General features: G+C 36.4%; 1 protein-coding gene across 2 annotated transcripts; it reads right to left on the bottom strand.

Annotated features, from left to right (window-relative positions):
- Positions 1–7,291: 7,291 nt before the first annotated feature.
- Positions 7,292–18,151, bottom strand: adora2ab (adenosine A2a receptor b). Of its 2 annotated transcripts, none has more exons than XM_027140065.2 (3): positions 17,882–18,151; positions 13,123–13,755; positions 7,292–9,576 (listed from the first exon to the last, which is right to left on the bottom strand). In XM_027140065.2, exons 2-3 carry the CDS (start codon positions 13,452–13,454, stop codon positions 8,598–8,600), a joined length of 1,311 nt encoding a protein of 436 aa, XP_026995866.1. In that variant the 5' UTR covers positions 13,455–13,755; positions 17,882–18,151; the 3' UTR covers positions 7,292–8,597. The 2 variants fall into 2 exon arrangements, with proteins under 2 accessions (XP_026995866.1, XP_026995865.1); XM_027140064.2 differs by having other exon boundaries at positions 13,123–13,734; positions 17,882–18,145.
- Between the last annotated feature and the right edge of the window lie 1,544 nt (positions 18,152–19,695).

The raw sequence follows: 19,695 nt of genomic DNA, 5'->3' as shown, positions 1-19,695 counted from the left end.
TGATCTTATTTTGTTATGATGGATGTAATGAATTATTTGTATAAGATTTACATTTACATTTACATTTATGGAATTTGGCAGACGCCCTTATCCAGATCCCCTATCAACACTAGTTCACAAGGCCACAGAACGAAATATAGCACAACCTAAAAAAATTTGAATTGCATAAAACAAACAGGAAAAAATAAGCATTAGTTAGTTTATTAGTTAGTTTATAGGTTTATAGGTAAACCTTCCAGCAAAGAGCTGCAGTAGTCCAGTCTTGTACTAATGACTGAAAAGACTGAACAAGCACCTGAGCATCCTGTGTGGATAAAAATGGCAGAATCCTTCTGACGTTGTAGAGAAGAAACCGTCATGAGCATGTCAGATTAGCAACATGAGAGAAAAATGACAGTTGATTGTCCATGATTACCCGAAGGTTGCGAGCAGTTTTGTCAGTTTTGCTGGAATTGAGTTTCGGCTAATGAGCTGTCATCCATGACGAAATGTCTGCCGGACTTCCTGAGATCTGAGAAGAAGCTGTGGTATCTAAGGACAGGAAGGAGAAAATAATTTGAGTGTCATCAGCATAGCAGTGGTAAGAGAACCCATGAGAGGATTTAAATTTGCCAAGAGAGTAAACATATAAAGAAAAAAGGGGAGGACCAAGTATTGAGTCCTGTGGGACACCAGTGAGAGTCTTGTGGTTGTGTCAAATGCTGATCTAACAGCATGTAGTTTTTCAGTGACAGCAAAAGGGGTAGTCTCTGTGGTATGTGCTGCTTTGAGGCCAAACTGGTTGGGATTTTGGAGTTTATTCTGCAAGATACAGACAGACAGTTGATTATAAACTATGCGCTCAAGAATTTTAAAATATAAAAAGAGAATTGATACTAGTCTAATTCCAGTAAAAGACCATAAGGGTTTTTTTTTGACTGTTTGGTCAGAAAATGTGCATTTTTGATGTCCAATGGAGTGTGTAAGTTATTAAAGCATAATTGAGGGGACCATTGGCAATTATTTTACACTGTTTATTTAAATAAAATACAATACAGAATTATGACCATAGTGATATTGGCAATCAAAAAATATAGAGGTTAGTCACGTATTAGTTTGTTTGTTTGTAATTGATGTTTTTCCGTGGAAACTTTACTTCGGAACAGAATTTGTTGAACTCACAATCACACTGTATGGAAAAAAATGTGCTCAGTGATGCTAATATATGTTTATTTCTACAAGTGTGTTGCAACAGCAGCAGCAGCAGCAGCTACAGCCTTGCTCTTAGTCTATGCCTTTGCCTTGTAAAAATGGTTAATGGTTTTTGTTATTTTTTAGATTTGTTGTTTGTTGTTTTTTTGCCCTTTATAAAATAAAATATCTGCAATTGCACTTATCTCAGCTGAAACCTGTGCAAGCAACAGTTCAACATATAATTTATTTGTATTGATCTGAGGCTAAAGAAATACAGACTGTTTGGACAATCATTTAGACTGCAATCAATGTTTCGCTGTCAGTTAAAGGAATAAAGCACAGCTGCACTTGTAATGGAAGTCTGAATTTTGATTAGTCAGAGGGTGTTGATTAAGTTTCTGTGAACTCTACACAGCTCTAGGCTTCTAGGTTCAGTCCTGAGCTTGTGTTACTAGTGTTTTCTAGATTTCTACTTTACTCATCAATATTGTATTTTACATTTACATTTACATTTACGGCATTTAGCAGACACCCTTATCCAGAGTGACTTACAACTGAGCAACTGAGGGTTAAGGGCCTTGCTCAGGGGCCCAGCAGTGGCAGCTTGGTGGACCAGGGGTTCGAACCCATGACCTTCCGATCAGTAACCCAACACCTTAGCCACTGAGCTACCACATCCCACATACCACATTATATTTATTTTACCACACCACATCCATTATTGTATAGATGTTTGTTATTTTGGATTTCCTAGAGTTGACTCTATACTGTTTAATAAACTGTGTGTACATTCATCCTTATAAACTGTCCCTAGGTCCTCCAGTACAAGCCTGTGACTCTCAAAAAGTCTTTGAGCCTCAGATCTTTTTAATATCAGTGGGACATCCTGTCATCTAAAAACATGAAAGAAACTTTACAGTGTAGCTCATCGTTGGACCTGTACTTATAGAAACTGTCATCACAGACAGACAAAAGTTAAAATATTTTTTATTATAGTAGTTTGGCATCAATTCAGTCTTTACCCCAATTATCTGCTGCCTATTCCAGTCTTTACTCCAATTATCTGCTGTCAATTCAAGTAGCTTTTACTGTCATTTCAACCATATATATCTGCACTGTAATTTCAACCATATGTCACTGTACACAGTGAAATGAGACAACATTTCTCTAGGACCATGAAGCTACATAAAACAAAGACAGAGCTAAGGACTTAAGTAAGTAGTCCTAGCCACATAAAGTGCATCTGTGCAACCTGGTGCAAACACTGCAAATACAAGACATTTCACAAAAGACAATACACAAAAGACAATACACAAAAACAGCACTGACCAGTGTAAGTACTGTATGTCCGATCAATATTGCATGTGCAGAAATACTGGAATGAAGACTAGTATTATAGCAGCAGTTACATTAAGTATTGTAATGTATTAGTTTAAGCTGGATTGTAGCAGAAAACAGAATGTGATGTGTCGATAATAAAGGACCACTTTATGTGAGTTGAGTGAGTCTGTGGCCACCAGAAAACAGCAGGTGAATTTGTTTAACACAGATCTCGATACTGACCTTGAGAATGTGAAGCTTTAGACATTTGAGGAATTTCCTTTGCTGTACTCAGCTAGAAAGTGAAACACGGGTCAGATTGATGTTGTAAATCTAAGAAACATCCCCGAATCTCATTTCAGCAGCTGAATGAAGGTGTCAGTAAACACTGATGTGTGACTCACTCTGACTCTGACTCACACCACAATAAAGACATCAGTGGAGGGAATTCAGATCACAGCACGAGAACCTTAAAGGCAATATCTGTCTCATTAAAGGATGGAGCTGTCACAGTCCAATAACATCCAATAACAGAGAGAATAAAAACTGTCTGACTTTATTAAATCCACTTTTACACACACACACACACACACACACACACACACACACACACACACACACACACACACACACACACACACACACACACACACACACACACACATGCGCACCATTCTCATACTTCTTGTTAATAAATAAGAATAATTAAATATATAGTTAAATTCATTTGTAAAGAAAAAGAAAAGCAGCAGCACAATGAGTTAAAACGTAAGCTGCTGTAAATGTAGATCTATTAGGTACACCAGTATACCTGCACGTTCATGCTTATCAGCCAATCATGTGGCAGCAGAACAATGCCCTATGTCATGTAGATATGGGTCAAGAGTTTCAGGTTATTTTCCAACATACAAAAATCAAACATCAGAATGATCAGCCCATTGTGATCTCTGAGACTTTCATTGTTACATAGATGTAAAGTATTTTAAAAGCTGTTAATATGGGATTATAACACACAATAGTGCCCAGAGTTTACACAGAATGGTGCAAGTAACATTGTGTGAGAAACAATTCTCTGGGTCTAAGAATTTTGATCAGAGAAGTCAGAGGAAAATCATCAGATTTCACTGTGTATTGAAACATCTATATATGGTTGAAATGACAATAAAAACATTTTGACTTCTTGACTTGACTTGAGATTGGTTCAAGCTGCCAGGAAGGATCTAGTCATATAATCCACAGCATGTGATGCTCCTCCTGATTACATGGTTACTCCTCAGAGCAGATGTTTTATTTAAGTACCTTCACCTAATATCACACACAGTCCTGATTTGATTTCAACACCACTGACAGTAGATTTGCACAGAAAAGCTGATTTAGGATAATCCCGAAAGAGTTTGACATTTTTTTAATATAATTTTAGCCACTGTTTGTTATTAAGATAATATGTAATAGCCATTCTGGAGTAAGTGAGTAAGCCATACTGGTTTGTGTAAAGCTCATACTGTAAATACAAACGGTTTGTAATGGATAGTGAGATTTAAAGAAGTATTCTGACTGAACTGGTAGTTAATCTGGACCCAGTGTGTGTGTGATTCTCCATTGCTGCTCTAGGGTATGGTGGCATTTGGGGGGGAAAAAGAGATATAAACAGCTGGAGCTCTTTCGATTATGCAAGTAGCAATGCCAAAAATTTCTGCATGGAGTCTAATTATAGATAATAGCTAATCCTCACTGTAGCTGTTTATCTCTTCAACAGTTCCAAAAGAACACATCAGGAAGACTTTTCAGAAATCTAATGTACCTTCTTAAAAGAAAATCCCTGTTTAAGGACATTAAGCACAATATTCAATTTGCACCCACCAACAGTTTCATACAGTATTTTCTATAAACTCATAAATATGAGAAAATAGTTTCTACATTTCGGCTATTTAATATGGTCAACTTCTTTCTCTAACTTTTTAAACTTTAAACCTTGCTAAAGGTTAGCTAGAATTTAATGTCTTGTAGATTGTATATTTAAAAAATCCTTTTTTTCCATGACATTATATTTCCAAGCACCACCGTATTAAACACACACAACATCAACATCATCCAGCTTCACTACAGAATCAGACAATCCTCAAATAATTGCCATAATTATCAAAAAGCATCCAAATGTGATATCATTGAGGATACAGGAGCTAATGATGAAATGATGGTGCATAGTATGGCTTTAATTTATTTTACACACATTGAAAAAACATGGTTATAGAAAATGTCGTCTCTCGCAAACACCAGAAGAGGATTGTGCAAATTCTGTAGAAATGTGTGGATTTTTTGCGTCAGACATTACGTTAAAAAAAAAAAGAGCTAGAGAAAGTGGCTGACTGCAACTCAGACCTTTATGTTGCACTCATGTAACTACAGAGCTTCAGTTCTTGACTGTGGTCTTTGTCCTGCTGATGAAGTGCAAATTCTGTACAACACTTCCCTATTTCTAAAACAAGAACAATGTACCAACTAAAAAGTGACTCCATGAGCAAAAAGTAAAACGGACATCATTCTAATAAAGATCAGCCAAATCTCTCCAAACATTAGGAATAATATAGTTAGGATTAAAGGAAAGCCTTTGTTCTGTTGGAAGTGGCTCGGCTCTGAAAATGATTGAGACTGTATAAGAGCACAGTGACAGTAAGACTGAGTTTTGCGGCCCACAGTAACTCTAATGCTAGAGTAAACTCACATAACAGCAAAGCAGACCCATCTTGAAGAGAGATTAACAAAACCTTTGGGGGAAAATGCCATAATTCATGTTTATTATTCATATTATTCATACCAAAAAATGTCATTTTTATTTGTTGCTGGAAATATCTTTGAGGCTAATACTTCTTTTTTGGGTTTATGTTGTTTCAGAATTTTTTAATAGCAGCAAAAACAGTATGATTTTGTATGTGATCTTATAGAGTGTGTCATACGTCAAATGCTCTTCACAGAGCATGACTTATAACACCTGTATTCAGAGAGCAAACAGCTGCTGGAACCTGAAAAAGACTGAAATGTGTCTGGTGTCTGAAATGTGTGTGACAGTCCAAACAAGTACATATTATAGACTAACGCCAAACAGTAGGTATTACTGGTAAAGATCAGGAATACCAAATGAATCAGTAAACAATTCTGTAAAGAATCGGTAAATGAAGCAGTAAATGAATTTGTAAATGGAATGAAATGGTGAACAAATCAATAAATGAACTGGTTGATGAATCAGGTAATGTATTGGTAAACAAATGAGTAACTAAGTTAATGAAGTGAATGAATCAGTAAATGAATTATGTATTGAAATGAGAAATGTATTGAGGAACAAACAAACCAGTGGAGGATCTGGTGAACAAACTGGAACATGATTCACTGAAAGAATTGGTGGATGAATCTGTGAGCAAATCTATAAAATGAATGAACAGGTCAACAGTGAAACAAGTCCTCAGTGAATGAATCTGTAAATAAACAAGCCTGTGAACCAATGTGTAAATGAATCAGTAAATTAATAAGTATACCTGAAAAAACCTTATCGGCCAATCAGCTGCCAGATCACTATGACAAATACCAAATGAACTAAACAAAAAGCAATTTTAAAAAAATGGCTTTTTATGTCAAGCTCTAACAACACGAGAAAGGCTAAATCAGGTGGAGGCCAGTTGAAGATATTCGATGACCGCAAAACAAATTAAAACAGTGAATCATTTTCCAGGAATATAATCTTTTCTGTTCTTTCTATTTGCTCCTTCTTTTAATAGAAGCTGCACCTTTTCCAAACATATGTTTATAACATAGTTCATCTTCCAGAATATGTTTTTTATTTCACTTGTAGCTAAAGCACTGTATTTTATGAAGCGGACAATTTTAACGTGCATCTCTTTTGCAGCATAGAGTCTCATAATGAGGTCAGAGGGGAGATAATGGCACAATAAAAGGCACCATCACGTCCTTGTGCATCTGATTTGTATCACATTAGTATGAACAACTGACGTCAGTCACTGCTATCTAAACAAAATCAACAATGCTGTGTGTGTGAGAGTGTGTGTTTGTGTATCTGTGTGTGATTGTGTGTGTGTGTATGTGTGTGTGTGTGTGTGTGTGTGTGTGTGTGTGTGTGAGACTTTACTGTGGAAGGGACTGCAGTCCATCATAGGACACCATTCACACATTCATTTTTCGCATAGTTTATCCATTTTCGTGCATGTTTATTTTTTTGACAAAGGGAAAAATGAACCTGATGATGTACATGTAATATTGTGGAACATCCCTATTATCACTTAATATAGACATTACCACCTTCAAGAGGCTCTCTTTATTCTCTCTCTTGCACAGTTAAGAAATGTTTGTTCTCATAACCCTTAAATAAATATTAAATGACAACACATTCTTGTATTTATTACTATTTTTAGATTATACGGAGCATCTGCAACAAAAGTGAGCTGTTACTATAGAAACGATAGCATAGTATAATAAACTAATTGATATAAATCTGTCATATGCTATTTCACCACTATCACCGATCATCACCTTCTGACCAGAATCCAGAATTCAAAAGTGTTTTCAATACTAAACCCCTTATTTTCTGTAAATATTGTGCTAATCTGAAGTGCTTAGTTCCTTAACTAAACTTTGAAGAAAAAAAAAAAACCAAAGAAAAAAAAAACGCTTGATGCAACATCAGTAGTTTCAAGAATGTATTTTGCAAGCTAGTTAAATGAAACCTGAGGACTGTACGCACAGGAAAATCTCTGTAATAAAAACAGCATTGAAAAATTAGCTTTTTTTAAAATTTTTTATTATTTGATAAAATTCAAAACTGCCAAAAAACTAAATGTTTCACAGTCAGTCATTTGGGCTTGTAGAGGAATCATCGCGAACTTCATAGAAGCTGTGACAAGATTGTGGTGAAGCCTGGCTTTATTCCATACATAATGTGTATAACAGTATCTACTGGCCATAAGAGTACAATTTACTTTGATGTTGCTTAAATTAAAAGCAACACTTCCTGGATTTTCTTTGTGAATACAGCTTTACTGTTTAAACCTCACCATGTACTGTGGTAAGTTTGAGAAAAATACCTCACCTGATCCTCCACGTAACTTCCTAAAAATCCTTTCCTTTTTCTTTTTCGTGTGGCTGAGATCATGCAACACCACATTTTGTACCATCTATGTCTACTTGTTAACATTTCTCAAGTCTTACCCAACAACACTGTAGCTTGTTGCTGGTATTTAGGTTTGATTTATGTGGTGTTGGTGGTACGGTATGGATTTATGTACATTCCTTGGCAAGTCTCTTGCCAGAGGTTTCAACAATGCCTCTTCTTTCCAAGCTTTAGAGTTTTTCATACCTTCTCTATAGACCTTTTTTGTTATATGTTTTAAAATTTGTTTATGACGGGATAAGATGAAGAAAGGCTTTCCTTTACTTTTTTGTAAGTCATACAGTAAGTAGGGAAACAGTAATGAGAACTGTAAAAAGGAACTAAAATGTGTTTTGTTTTTGTTTTTTGCGGGGGGGGGGGGGGTGTCGAACAACACACCACAGGACAGGAATCACTAGTATCAACCATTTGGATTTGTCATTTATAACAGTTAAATCTAATATGCATTAGAAAAATCTAAATCTAAATTTCTTTTATGACTGTAACTGAAATCACAGCTTTGTGTTGTACATAATCACTGATCACTTTGTCACTTGTTAGTGTGAACAGTGGTTATGACTCCTCAAGGTCACAGAGCTTAGTTATTTCTCTGTTGTTAGTACCACAATTACCATTCATGACATACATGAATGTGCGTCTGAAACTCCCAAACTACTATGAAACGTCAAGGGAAAAAAAATAGACTATAGAGAACTGAAAAGAACTGAAAATTTCATAAGCACCGTAATTGTGAGACGTGGGAAATCCATCCGATAAACCAGACACTTCAGATGTGTCTCATTTTAATAGCCATGTTCATCCGGTTCCCACACAAATGTACGTAGATACAGAGAACCTAAAGCTTATCTGACTCCAGACAGTAACCAGGCCTCGAATGTACAGAACACACAAGGCTATACGTTTGTTCAAACCTGGCTAATGTCATGCTTCATGAGACCTCTGTAAGCTTCACCACATGTGTAGTCCTTGTGGATATGGCACTCAGCCTGACATTAGTGATAACGCAGCAGTCCTTCACCAGCATAATCTCAGGAGGAATTTCATTGCTAATCTGATCAGGAAGTCGATCAGAAATGTTGCACTCTGGATTTTTATCATTTTGACAGGAATTTGAGTCTCTGTCTGTACATAAGTCTCTATCTGTACAAAGGATTTCCTTTACAACTGTAAGACTTTTCCCAGCACTGCGATTTGGCACTTTGCCATTAGTCGTGTTGGTGAAGGATGACTCAATGACACTAATCCTGGTGGAGGTGTTCCTGCTGGCCAGCCTGTCATGCCGCCAGAGGAAATGCTGCCGAATAATCTTGCGAAACGTCAATCTGAAGTCTCGGATACGGTAGGCATAAATGAAGGGGTTCACCACCGAGTTGGCATGTGAGAGAATAATGGCAATGTACATGATCCAGATCGGTGGGCGCGGGCATTCCGGACAAAACAGCGTGAAGCAGTTGATGATGTGCAGAGGAAGCCAGCAAACAGCGAACAGTCCCACAATGATTGCGAGAGACTTTGCAGCATGGACCTCCTTCTGTAGCACCGAGCGAGAGGACGAGGTCGAGGATGATCCCTCACTGTGGCTGAATGAGGTCTTGTGCTCCATCTGCCTGAGCTGCCGACGAGCCACCATGAAGATCCGGGCATAGATGACCAACATAACCACCAATGGCACAAGAACACAGACAAAGAAGTTGAAGTAAACCATGTAGTCCATCGAGACCACACTCTCAAACAGACACTCAGTCATGCCGGGGGAACAAGTGCCGTTCGTGACATTGGTGACTTTGTTGACGCTGAAGCTGGGCATGTGCCAGCCAAGCATCGGCATCAGACCAATGATCACAGACAAGATCCAGCATAGACAGATGATGCCGTTAGCTCTCTGATTCGTCACCAGGCTGTTGTACCTAAAACACACACACAGACACACACATGCAATCAGAACACAACACTAACCATTAAATTAAATAAAATTAAATCCCAAATACAGGAAATAAACATTGCATGTCACAAATAATCGGAATTACATCAATTTATCATATTACAAATTAAATGACCTGAGTAAGTAAGACTCTAATACCTTTGACTAAAAGCCTGTCTGTCTGTCTCTGTCTTTCTGTCTGACTAGCTGCCAGTATGTCTGATAAAGGTAAATGTTTTGGTTTAATTAGTTTCTTTCTTACTTACTATTACTATAATAGTGGTAATAATGCATGATACTTTATATAGTTAATTGGAAAAATATCTAATATAGCGCATGTTCAGAATCTGTTTTTCTATTCATTGTGCATCATTTTATAATAATTATTAGAATGAACAGAAATGATTTTAGACTACAGGCTTTACAGCATTAATGTCCAATTAAGCAGATCACAGAACAGTTTGCTCTGCCTCATCTTTTAACAACATGTGTGAGTGCACAACATGGTGCAGGAGTTTAGATAAACCGAATGGTCTGGTAATGTTTTCTGTCTTTCTGATGAACAGAAGCCAAAACAAAGTGTTATTGGGCTGCAGTGCTGCTACAACCGCTAATCCTGGGTTGTCTGTAACATACTGCTGTTTGTATATGACAAGAGACATTTATTAAAAATCGCACCGTTATAGCTGGGACCCTTCATTCAGACCGGCACATACAACAGCCAGCTGTGCTGCATATATCTTCTCCCAAATGGCCTCTGCTGGCAACTGCTCACATGATCTAGTTCTTTCTTGGGGATGTGAGATCTTCTTCCCAGAGAAGAGCAGCACAGAGGTACATTTAAACTGACATACACATTCAAAAGAGTTCAGAGCCTGAGAACCATCAGAATCTCACCCAATCAACACCACCAACACCTGAACTACACAATCTGCATTGACTTCTACAGACATTCTCCTCATTCACAGGAACAACATATAAGAGAACTCCAAATATCTGGGAGACCTCAACCTTGGATTAACTCAAGATCAGTAAATTCCTCTTTTTTGCTCAGGCATGTTTTCTGGTCCATTCAAAACAGGATGAATCAAAAAGGTTTTATACTTCCTATACAAGTTCTATTTGAAAGTCTCCCTTGAAACCATTTAAGAAGTTAGATGTCTCCTGCCAATTCCCCTGCCATATCCCTTTAGACTTTTCAAACATTTCAAAAATTCTCCGTACTCACAGAAATAACTCAACCCAAACATGAAATCTCCAAATATATTATGTCAGTTAAAAAGTATTCAGTCTGTAGCTTTAACCCTAGCTATGAGTCAAAAATAAGGATGGCTCATTTTAGCCAGTAGTTTGGATGATGAAGGTACTGATGCCATTGACTGGCTCTAATGTTCAGCAGACCTGAATCCAATTGAGAACCTCTGGGAGATTATGTATCAAAGGAACCTGAAGTCACCAATTAGCACCACAGAATCTGTGATCCCCTGAAGCAGGAGTTCTTTAAGCAGTGTATTTAAATATTGCCACAAACATCCAAACCTTGACAGTTGCCATTGTAACAAGATAATCGAAGTTATTCTCTTGTTAATCCAATGGTCAGTGGTTTAATATTATGACAGATGAATGTATATACAGTATATGTATAATATCTATCTATCTATCTATCTATCTATCTATCTATCTATCTATCTATCTATCTATCTATCTATCTATCTATACATACACAAAATAACATACACAAATTAACCTTAAAAGTTAAAACCTCTAATAACTCTTGGTTATCAACGTTAATATGATATAAACCTATGTCAAATATTAAAAAATATTTCAACATTACTTTTAAAATAAAAGCTGGTATTGTAATGCTAACTTTAGTTTTAGAACTAGGTGAGAACTTTAGTGTTTGATGTGTGTGACTGTGGGTAGTCACATTCAAGCTGAAAAAAAAAAAAGGAAAAAAAAATGGAGCTGCATTTTTTAGTAAAAAATGACTAAAGTGCCAGGGCCAAAACCTCAACCACAGGATGTATTGTATTATTATTATCTTGTTGCCTTGTTAACATTTGAATAGGAAATGAAGTAATCAGAGCTACAATTTGTTCTTTGCTATTTTCAATGTAGAGATATGGTGGAGCCAGCCTCTGTTCCTGTGTACAAACACCACCCACATACAAAATATGCAAAATATGGAAACACAGACAAAATTATGCAAAATACTAACCAGGAAAAAGAGCACATTATTTTGATTTGAATTTAATATGAGTCCTTGTATTGTCATTGTAAATATTGTCATTTTTAATATTTGGTTGCAGTCAATGACTTCCTGATGTGTGGAAGCCAAAGATATCACCATACATTGGGTATATTCCCTGGTAATGCTCTGCCAGGCCTTTACTGCAGCTGTCTCCAGTTGCCTTTAGCCAGTGAAATGCATGCTCAGTTGCATTCATGCCAGGTAACGGACTTGGCCAGTACAGAACATTCCACTTCTTTGCCTTAAAAAGGTGTTTTTAAATTGAACATAATAGCAATGTCTGTCTGTACTTAGAAGCGCTAGTGGGTTTTGAAGTGTTTACCTGAATTTAAGCATGTAAGAGAACTCTACAGAATTCACCCAGCTGCTCTTTTTCAGCAATCACATTATCAAGAAATTAAAAGGAACCAGTTCTATGGGCAGCTAGGGATGTAATTATACACTGTGACATGAAGCATCGCAATGCAAAAATGTGACATTTTGGAAATATGATATTAGCCTTCTATTAATCATGCATTTAATACAACAGTTCTTTAATCGAGAAACAGCGATCATCTGCATTTGTATACTGACCGATAGCCTGATAGATCCAGACTGCAATGACTACCACATTATGCATTTCAACAGCACAATTCCACATCAAAGTGATCTATGCTGCCTATAGAAAGAGTAAACAGAAATCAGCCATTTTAGCTGACTTTGGAGCTCTATTTCTGCTACTGAGCTCATTATATTTCAAAAATTATACATATATAATATAATATATTCGTATACTTCATTTATTAATTTTTTTTCAACAGCATTTTGGACTTTATATAGAGAGTTAACAGCAACAGATTCTGAATACAAATGCCACACTTGAAATCAACTCTGGACCTTTTATCTGCTTACTTGTAAGTTCCTTGAAATAACGAAAGAATAACACATTGCTCAATAACAGTTAAACAGACAATTCTCCAATTACTTTTGGTTTCCACTTTTAAATAATGTTAAACTAAATATGTGTCAGTGACCAAATATTTAATATTATAGATCATTTTCAATATTTCCTACTTTTAACTAACTCAGACTTGTCATTAAATAATATAAACTAAATGTTATAATGATAAATGTTTACATAGACAGTGAGGCATCGAAGAAATGTACAAACTGAACTGAATGTCAGCAACAAGAAAATAATTTTGCTTTGTGATTTCCTGAAGTCTTGTGTTACAAATGTATAAAACAATATAACTACAATTTCAGTGCCAAGGCAAGAGAACGCAACAATAATCTCACCTGAGTGGGATCTTGATGGCGATGTAGCGATCGACGGCGATTGCCAGCAAGCTGAAGATGGAACTCTGTGTGAGCACGAGGACAAAGCAGGCAATGAACAGGCATCCGTGGAAGTGACTGCAAAAGCCTGTGCTGATAATGATGGCAAATGGGATGGCAAGGAGGCCCACGGCCACATCAGCTGCTGCCAGGGACACCACAAAGTAGTTGGTGATGGTCTGGAGATTGCTGTTCAGGCTAACAGCCCAGCACACCAGCACATTTCCAGCCACAGCAAGTGCAGCAATCAGTATCTCCAGGATGACATAGAAGGAAAATACACCGCTATCCATGCCGACTGCTTTACGGCGGGTGTGGTGTGGGACTGAAAGCTCACAGTGGCACTCATTGCTGGGCCACGGAGCTCCAGGCTCAAGGGTGAGGACAGTCTGAGTTGAAGGGCTGATGATACCTCAACCCTCCCTTCCTATAATATGCATGCTGTTTTCTTTACACCAGTGTTGTTAGTCCTACGTATGTGATGTTCCTTCTTGTTTTCCAACCTTCCTCTTCCTTTTTTTTCTCCCAGACTGACGTTGAGAAACAGACGCTTCAAGAGAAGGTCAGTAAACCCTGCAGACAGAACAATCACATCTGGAAGATCAGCCTTACTCCAAGGGTCAAAAAAGCAATCATTCTATGAAACAGAAGGTCATTTTCCCACCATCCCAATCCAGACCATCCTAAAGGCCAAAAATACGGATGTATTTTAAGACGTAAATATTTTTTTGAATATCTGCAGTTCATCATAAGACCAGGAAATGTGCACTTGACCTCTGCAGCAATCTTGCTATTATTAGCTTAGCAATGCAAAAAATTATTCTTTTATGCTTGCATTCACATGATTCTTTTTGGCGTTGCTGATCTGAATGGCAAAATGACTCAGACCATAAATCATTAAATTACACAATGCACCGTTGTTCCTATTACTCAATTATGTCCCCAAAACAAATAGCTGATGTCCTCTGATATCTCATCTGTGCTTCCCTCTCTTAGATTTCAAAACACAGCTGCAATCACAGAGTGACATGCTGTGATGATAATTCACTTTATCTGTTCCAGGTAAAAAACAAAAAGGACAAAAAGAGAAAAACAAATAGAAATGCTGATAGGTTTGACCCCTGTCAGGTCATTTTAAATCTATTTTTAAAATGTAAAAAATGTAAATGTAAATATAATCAATTCAGCCACAGAAAAGCTACGTATATGATCAGATCTGTTTATTTCAGTAATTTTATTTTTATTTAAAAAAATTGCTTTTTATTTGAAAGACGGTTTTGAAATGGGGATTTCCAAACCGTACCTGTTTACTCTTCAGAAAAGCAAGAGAGGAAACCACTTCACCACCCTGAAGTGTGATGCATGTAGATTAGCACACAGATCTTTGGGTTTCTGCTTCTTTATTACAGTTTACTGGGTGCTATTGTGACACAACAAATGTTAGGACAAAATATATAAATGCACTTATAAATACATTAAAGCATAATGTGGGAACTCGTGTGTGTTAAATACTGATTGACAGAAGGCTCTTTAAGATCCTAATGTTAAATCCTGGTTAAAGTGCTCTATTAATAATCTAAGCAGTTCTAGAGATACACAGACAGAAAGTGTTTTGTGTAACATACACAAGTGTGTCATTTCAGCTCAATATATTCTAATAAACATCGACATCCTTACACACATTGATTGCTTACTCTAATCTAATGTTTGTTGTGTGTCTTTAGAACAAAAAAGCTCAGTGATTATGGTGAAGAAAATGTATTGCATTTTAAAGTACACTTAAAGATAAATATTCAGGGCTATTCATATTAGGTTCAGGGCGAATACTGAATCTGTGATATGAATCATCTATTTATTAAAGCATTATATGTACACTATAGTGTAATTGAGAACAGGGTTAGAACAGACCTTATTTTCAATTTAGATTTACTTAGTAAAACTTTATACTGAAGTTTTACCTGTTCTGGATACTATACTGTAGATGTGTATAGAAGAACTTCTGTAATGAAACCCCAGGACTTCATTACATTGCTAATCCCAGGACTCTTATTTACACTCTGCTCATACATTACTCCTGCTCTACACCTTATAGTCATAGTCACTCTGTCCGGTGTCACCCAGAAGAGGAGAGGACAGGTTTCTTTTCGAGTCATCTCAAGCAGTTGTTGTTCTAGCTTTAACAAAACTGAAGTTTAAATGGCTGTTTAAATGTCATTTCTCAAATGACTTTCTCAGATATCACACTGATGTAGTAAGCTTTATGTGTACATTTAAGACAATATAGTGAATGTGCTGAATGTACTCACATCAGGTAAGTACATATTAAAAAAAAGTGCACCATAATTTTAAGGGACATGTTTACTGCCTTTTGACTGCCACTGTAGATGGCATCAGAGATGCATCGAATTCTCTTAAACTGGTCTGTGAATGGGTGTTCTTGGTCTGTTCTTCTGTTTTGTTCTGATAAGTGAGTGAACATTTATTAAGGAAACAGCACTGCATGGATCTGTCAATCAAAAATAACCACAAGGTATAATTATGTCATGATTATGTAAGTGATTCTACTGAGTGACACACACACAACACACACACACGTACACATACACGGTAAAACAACACTGGCAACCACATCTGATCACCAATGTTCAGGCCAAATTAGAAATTCTGCACTACAGCCAATTTTGAGATTAACCCAGATTCTAAATTCTCTAAATTCTCCTGAAAAGCTTAAAGGAATACATTGGACAAACCTACACAATGTTCCTTTACCCCAAATGCACTCAATCAGCTGAGACATGTTTTGTTTGCTTCTCTAATGCACCGGAGCTTTGGAGCTAATGTACCTAAAGTGGAGCAAAGTGGAACATTATCATTATTTACCTCACTTCCATGTTTAGGGTAAACGTATGCCTCAGGAAGGTGGGGCCTATTGGGGTGGTGTTAAACCAAACAGGTCCAGACATTTTATTGCGAGCACTGTTATATTCTTTTAAGAATAGCCAACAGATTTGGGACCTAAACACAATCATGTTTGATCCAGAATGATTAAACTGGTCAGTGAATGAGTTTGAGTCAAATGAGTCAAAATAAAATGATTATGCATTAAATACTTTTTTAATATTGCATAACTGCCATTATTAATTATTTTATTATTTCTCAGCTGAAACTGAAGAACAAAGGATATTAACATGGCACTGACGATTATCAGATGTATTAAATATAATATTCAGCACCTACTTTAATGTCAATCTGCTTACATTCTGCTTACAAGATACCTTCTTAAATAGGCACCAAAAAAACAAAAACTGTTCTGTTTGGACATGTTCTGGGTGACATGTAAGGTCATGCAGTTAAAGTTCTATTCCTCCAACCTTGAAAATGACAAAAAACTAGACTGTGGGTCCAGTAGGATCAATAAGAGAATTCAGAGATTTTCTCACTAAAACAATCCCTCCTTTTTTATGCTGATGTTTTCCCCAAAAAAAATGTTCTTCCTTGATGTTACTAAGAACCAATGAATCCCATCATAACATTTTGTATCACGTGAAACACAAATGCATAAGAACTTTCCAGCAAAGCATTCTTCTTTTTATTGCATTGTTCTGAAACCATGGTTCTCAAAGTCAGTGATGTATGGCCAGGGGTTATGACTGTATTGTTTTTTCAAATAATTTATCTATTTTATTATTAACAGCAGTTTAATCTCAATTAATAAAAAAAAGTTTAAATGAAGACATTAATCTAAAACTTTAATAAAATAAGTCCAAACATTTCTATGTAAGATTAACTTTAGTATAATTAAATTTTGAAAGTAAAACCAGGACGTCATGTTAGTATAATAAGGAGAGTTTTAAAACTACATTTAGCTGAGTGAAAAGTCCAGAAAATATAGTGATAATAGCTAATGCTTTAATATGTTAATAAAATAGTAAATTTTCTGCAGGTTTCATCCAAATAATGCAGGTTTCATCCAAAAAATATATTAAAAGTTATATAAAAGTTAATAAATAATAATAGTTATAAAATTTAAATTAAATACATGTTCTTGTTCTGTGGGGGCTCTGGGAATTCTTGTAAGCTCTGCTTAATGTTTTGTTGCTCAGTGTCCATCTGTGTGACTTTTGAATTCTAGGCAATTGGCCCCTTGGCTCCGAAACTCAGTCTGTCTTTATAACCTCACTGGTTCTCCTGGAATGTTCTTCCTGCCTTTTACTCAAAAAGTACCAACCTGCACCATAGCTGCACAGAGAGTGGGATCCTACATCATCTTTTATACCTTGAGTGTATCATTTTTATTTTACGTGGTGAAGTGAATGTCATTGTACCACGGTTTTAGAATGATTTCTGTCCCTTGCATTGAATGAGAAAACTCGTGAAGGATTTTTTTTAAGTCTACTGGAAGGCTACAGGAATTCATCCCCATTATCATTATTATGGTCAATATTATTATTACTGTTGTTGTTATTATTATTTTTAATAGATTATAACAACAACAACAACAACAACAATAATGATATTAATCAAATAACCAATCACACTGTAGTTAGAAAAGCTTCTTTCCTCTAAAAAGTCCATTTTATCAGCTGGACACTGAAACACACTCGAGTTTTACTTCATGGGCTTCGAGAATCATCACATACAGAAACCCAGCAGTAATCTTTTCATTAAACCTGATGAAAAACAACACAACGTAAACGTATTGAATAATAAACACACTTACTAATATGAGCATAGAAGAAGTCCCGAGTTTTCTCCAGCCAAAAAAAAAAGGATCGGACACTTTTCAAGTTCATCCAGCATGCAACATGAACAGTTAGCTTAAATCCACAACAACACGCTACATCAGTTTCATATGGAGTTTTCCTCTGACCAGAATCACATGTGGCGTCAACTTCTGCGTGCGTGTTTATGTGTGTGTGTGTGCGTGCGTGCGTGTTTGATGTGTGTGTGTGTGTGTGTGTGTGTGTGTGTGTGTGTGTGTGTGTGTGTGTGTGTGTGTGTGTGTGTGTGTGTGTGTGTGTGTGTGTGCGTGTGCGTGTGTGTGCGTGTGCGTGCGTGCCTGCGTTTCAGAAACTCTTTCACAGGCTGTGTCCCAAACCGCATACCACCCCCACTGCAGGCTGGATTCAAAAACGTTCGCACGGTACATCAGATCCAGCACACTACAGTCACAGTTTGTTTCACATGCCTTTTGCCTTTTTTTTTTGAAAACCCTGTAAAATACAACGAACGAAGTGGAATTGAATGAAAATGATCAATAACCATGATTATGTTTACCTTTGTTAAAACTCATCACAGTAGGGTTTTAAGTGCACTAGTGTGGGGTTTGGATCGCAGGCGCAGGTTTCGGAGCGCAGGGTGTGAGGCGCACAGGCCACTGACTATTTCCGTTCTTTATTCCATCAGTGCGTCATTGTCTACAGTAATAGACTGTAAACGTTTTTTAGACAAAAAATGCTTTGCCTCATGGTTATATATGTGACATTTCCTGTTTGTACACCATGCGAGTTGGCACGTAGTCTCAGTGCCTCAACTCTGGTTCCTGTTTACTGATCACAATGTGGAATAGAGGGACTCTCTGATCTTTATCACAGCTTTCAGATCTCTCCGATATCAGTGCCCGCGGTTTCTCGCAGGTTAATCATGCTCTCGATAATGAACCGATAACCAGAGTCGATACTGAGAGCTGCTGTGAGCCATATGAACTGAAACTTGTGGGAGAAATGTGTATTGTGAGCATCCAGAACCGGTCCTGATCACATTTACGGATGATTTAACAAAGATTTTCGGGAATCATTTCCATTTTCGTAGTCATTTTAATTTTAAAACTATAAATAATGTTAGAATGCATATTGTTGTATTTAATACTATACAATCTCCAAATGCAATCTAGCATTGTTAATTGTTATTCTTTTTTATTCTAGATAAATTATAATAAAGAAATGAATAAATAAATGTGTTGTGACAGCACACATACACAAGTAAAATGTGGCTTGCTTTTTTTTTAAACTTAAAAAAAAAAAAAAACTTTAAAACTTTGATGTATCCTTAAGTCAATGTGATTTTACCATTCAAGTCTGATTTAAATACACACTGGTAAAAAAATGATGTGTTGAATATACTTAAAATATGTATGCACCATTTTTGCATCACACTTTTTAAGTAAACCCAAATTAACAAGAAAACCATTGTTATATGTACTTAAATTTTTTGGGTACACTCACCATTATTTAAAAATGTATGTAACATCATAGAATCTACTAAGTAATTGCAAGTTAAGTTAACTTAAAATTTAAGCTCATTTATGTTAAAAAAGACAATTAATTGAGTTGAACCAATGTAAAATTTTAACTTATTGTAGATTATCAGCTATTGGTCTGCATACTGCACTGCTGCTTGGATGGGTTAAACACAGAGCACAAATTCCTAGTATGGGTCACCATATGTCACTTCACTAAAATAAATTACACAAGCAAAACACACAAAATAAAGCATTTCACTTTATTTTTTTGAAACAGGCTGCAATGCAATGGT

The sequence above is a fragment of the Tachysurus fulvidraco genome, chromosome 21 (assembly GCF_022655615.1).
Source record: "Tachysurus fulvidraco isolate hzauxx_2018 chromosome 21, HZAU_PFXX_2.0, whole genome shotgun sequence".
Taxonomy (NCBI): domain Eukaryota; kingdom Metazoa; phylum Chordata; class Actinopteri; order Siluriformes; family Bagridae; genus Tachysurus; species Tachysurus fulvidraco.
The sequence above is the reverse complement of the archived record's forward strand: the minus strand, read 5'-3'. Positions and strand labels throughout refer to the sequence as shown.

Coding starts and splice junctions, on each gene's coding strand:
- adora2ab (XM_027140065.2), bottom strand. CDS start 13,454: ATGGATAGCGGTGTATTTTCCTTCTATGTCATCCTGGAGATACTGATT. Junction 9,577..13,122: donor GCCATCAAGATCCCACTCAG/GTGAGATTATTG, acceptor TGTGTGTTTTAG/GTACAACAGCCTGGTGACGA.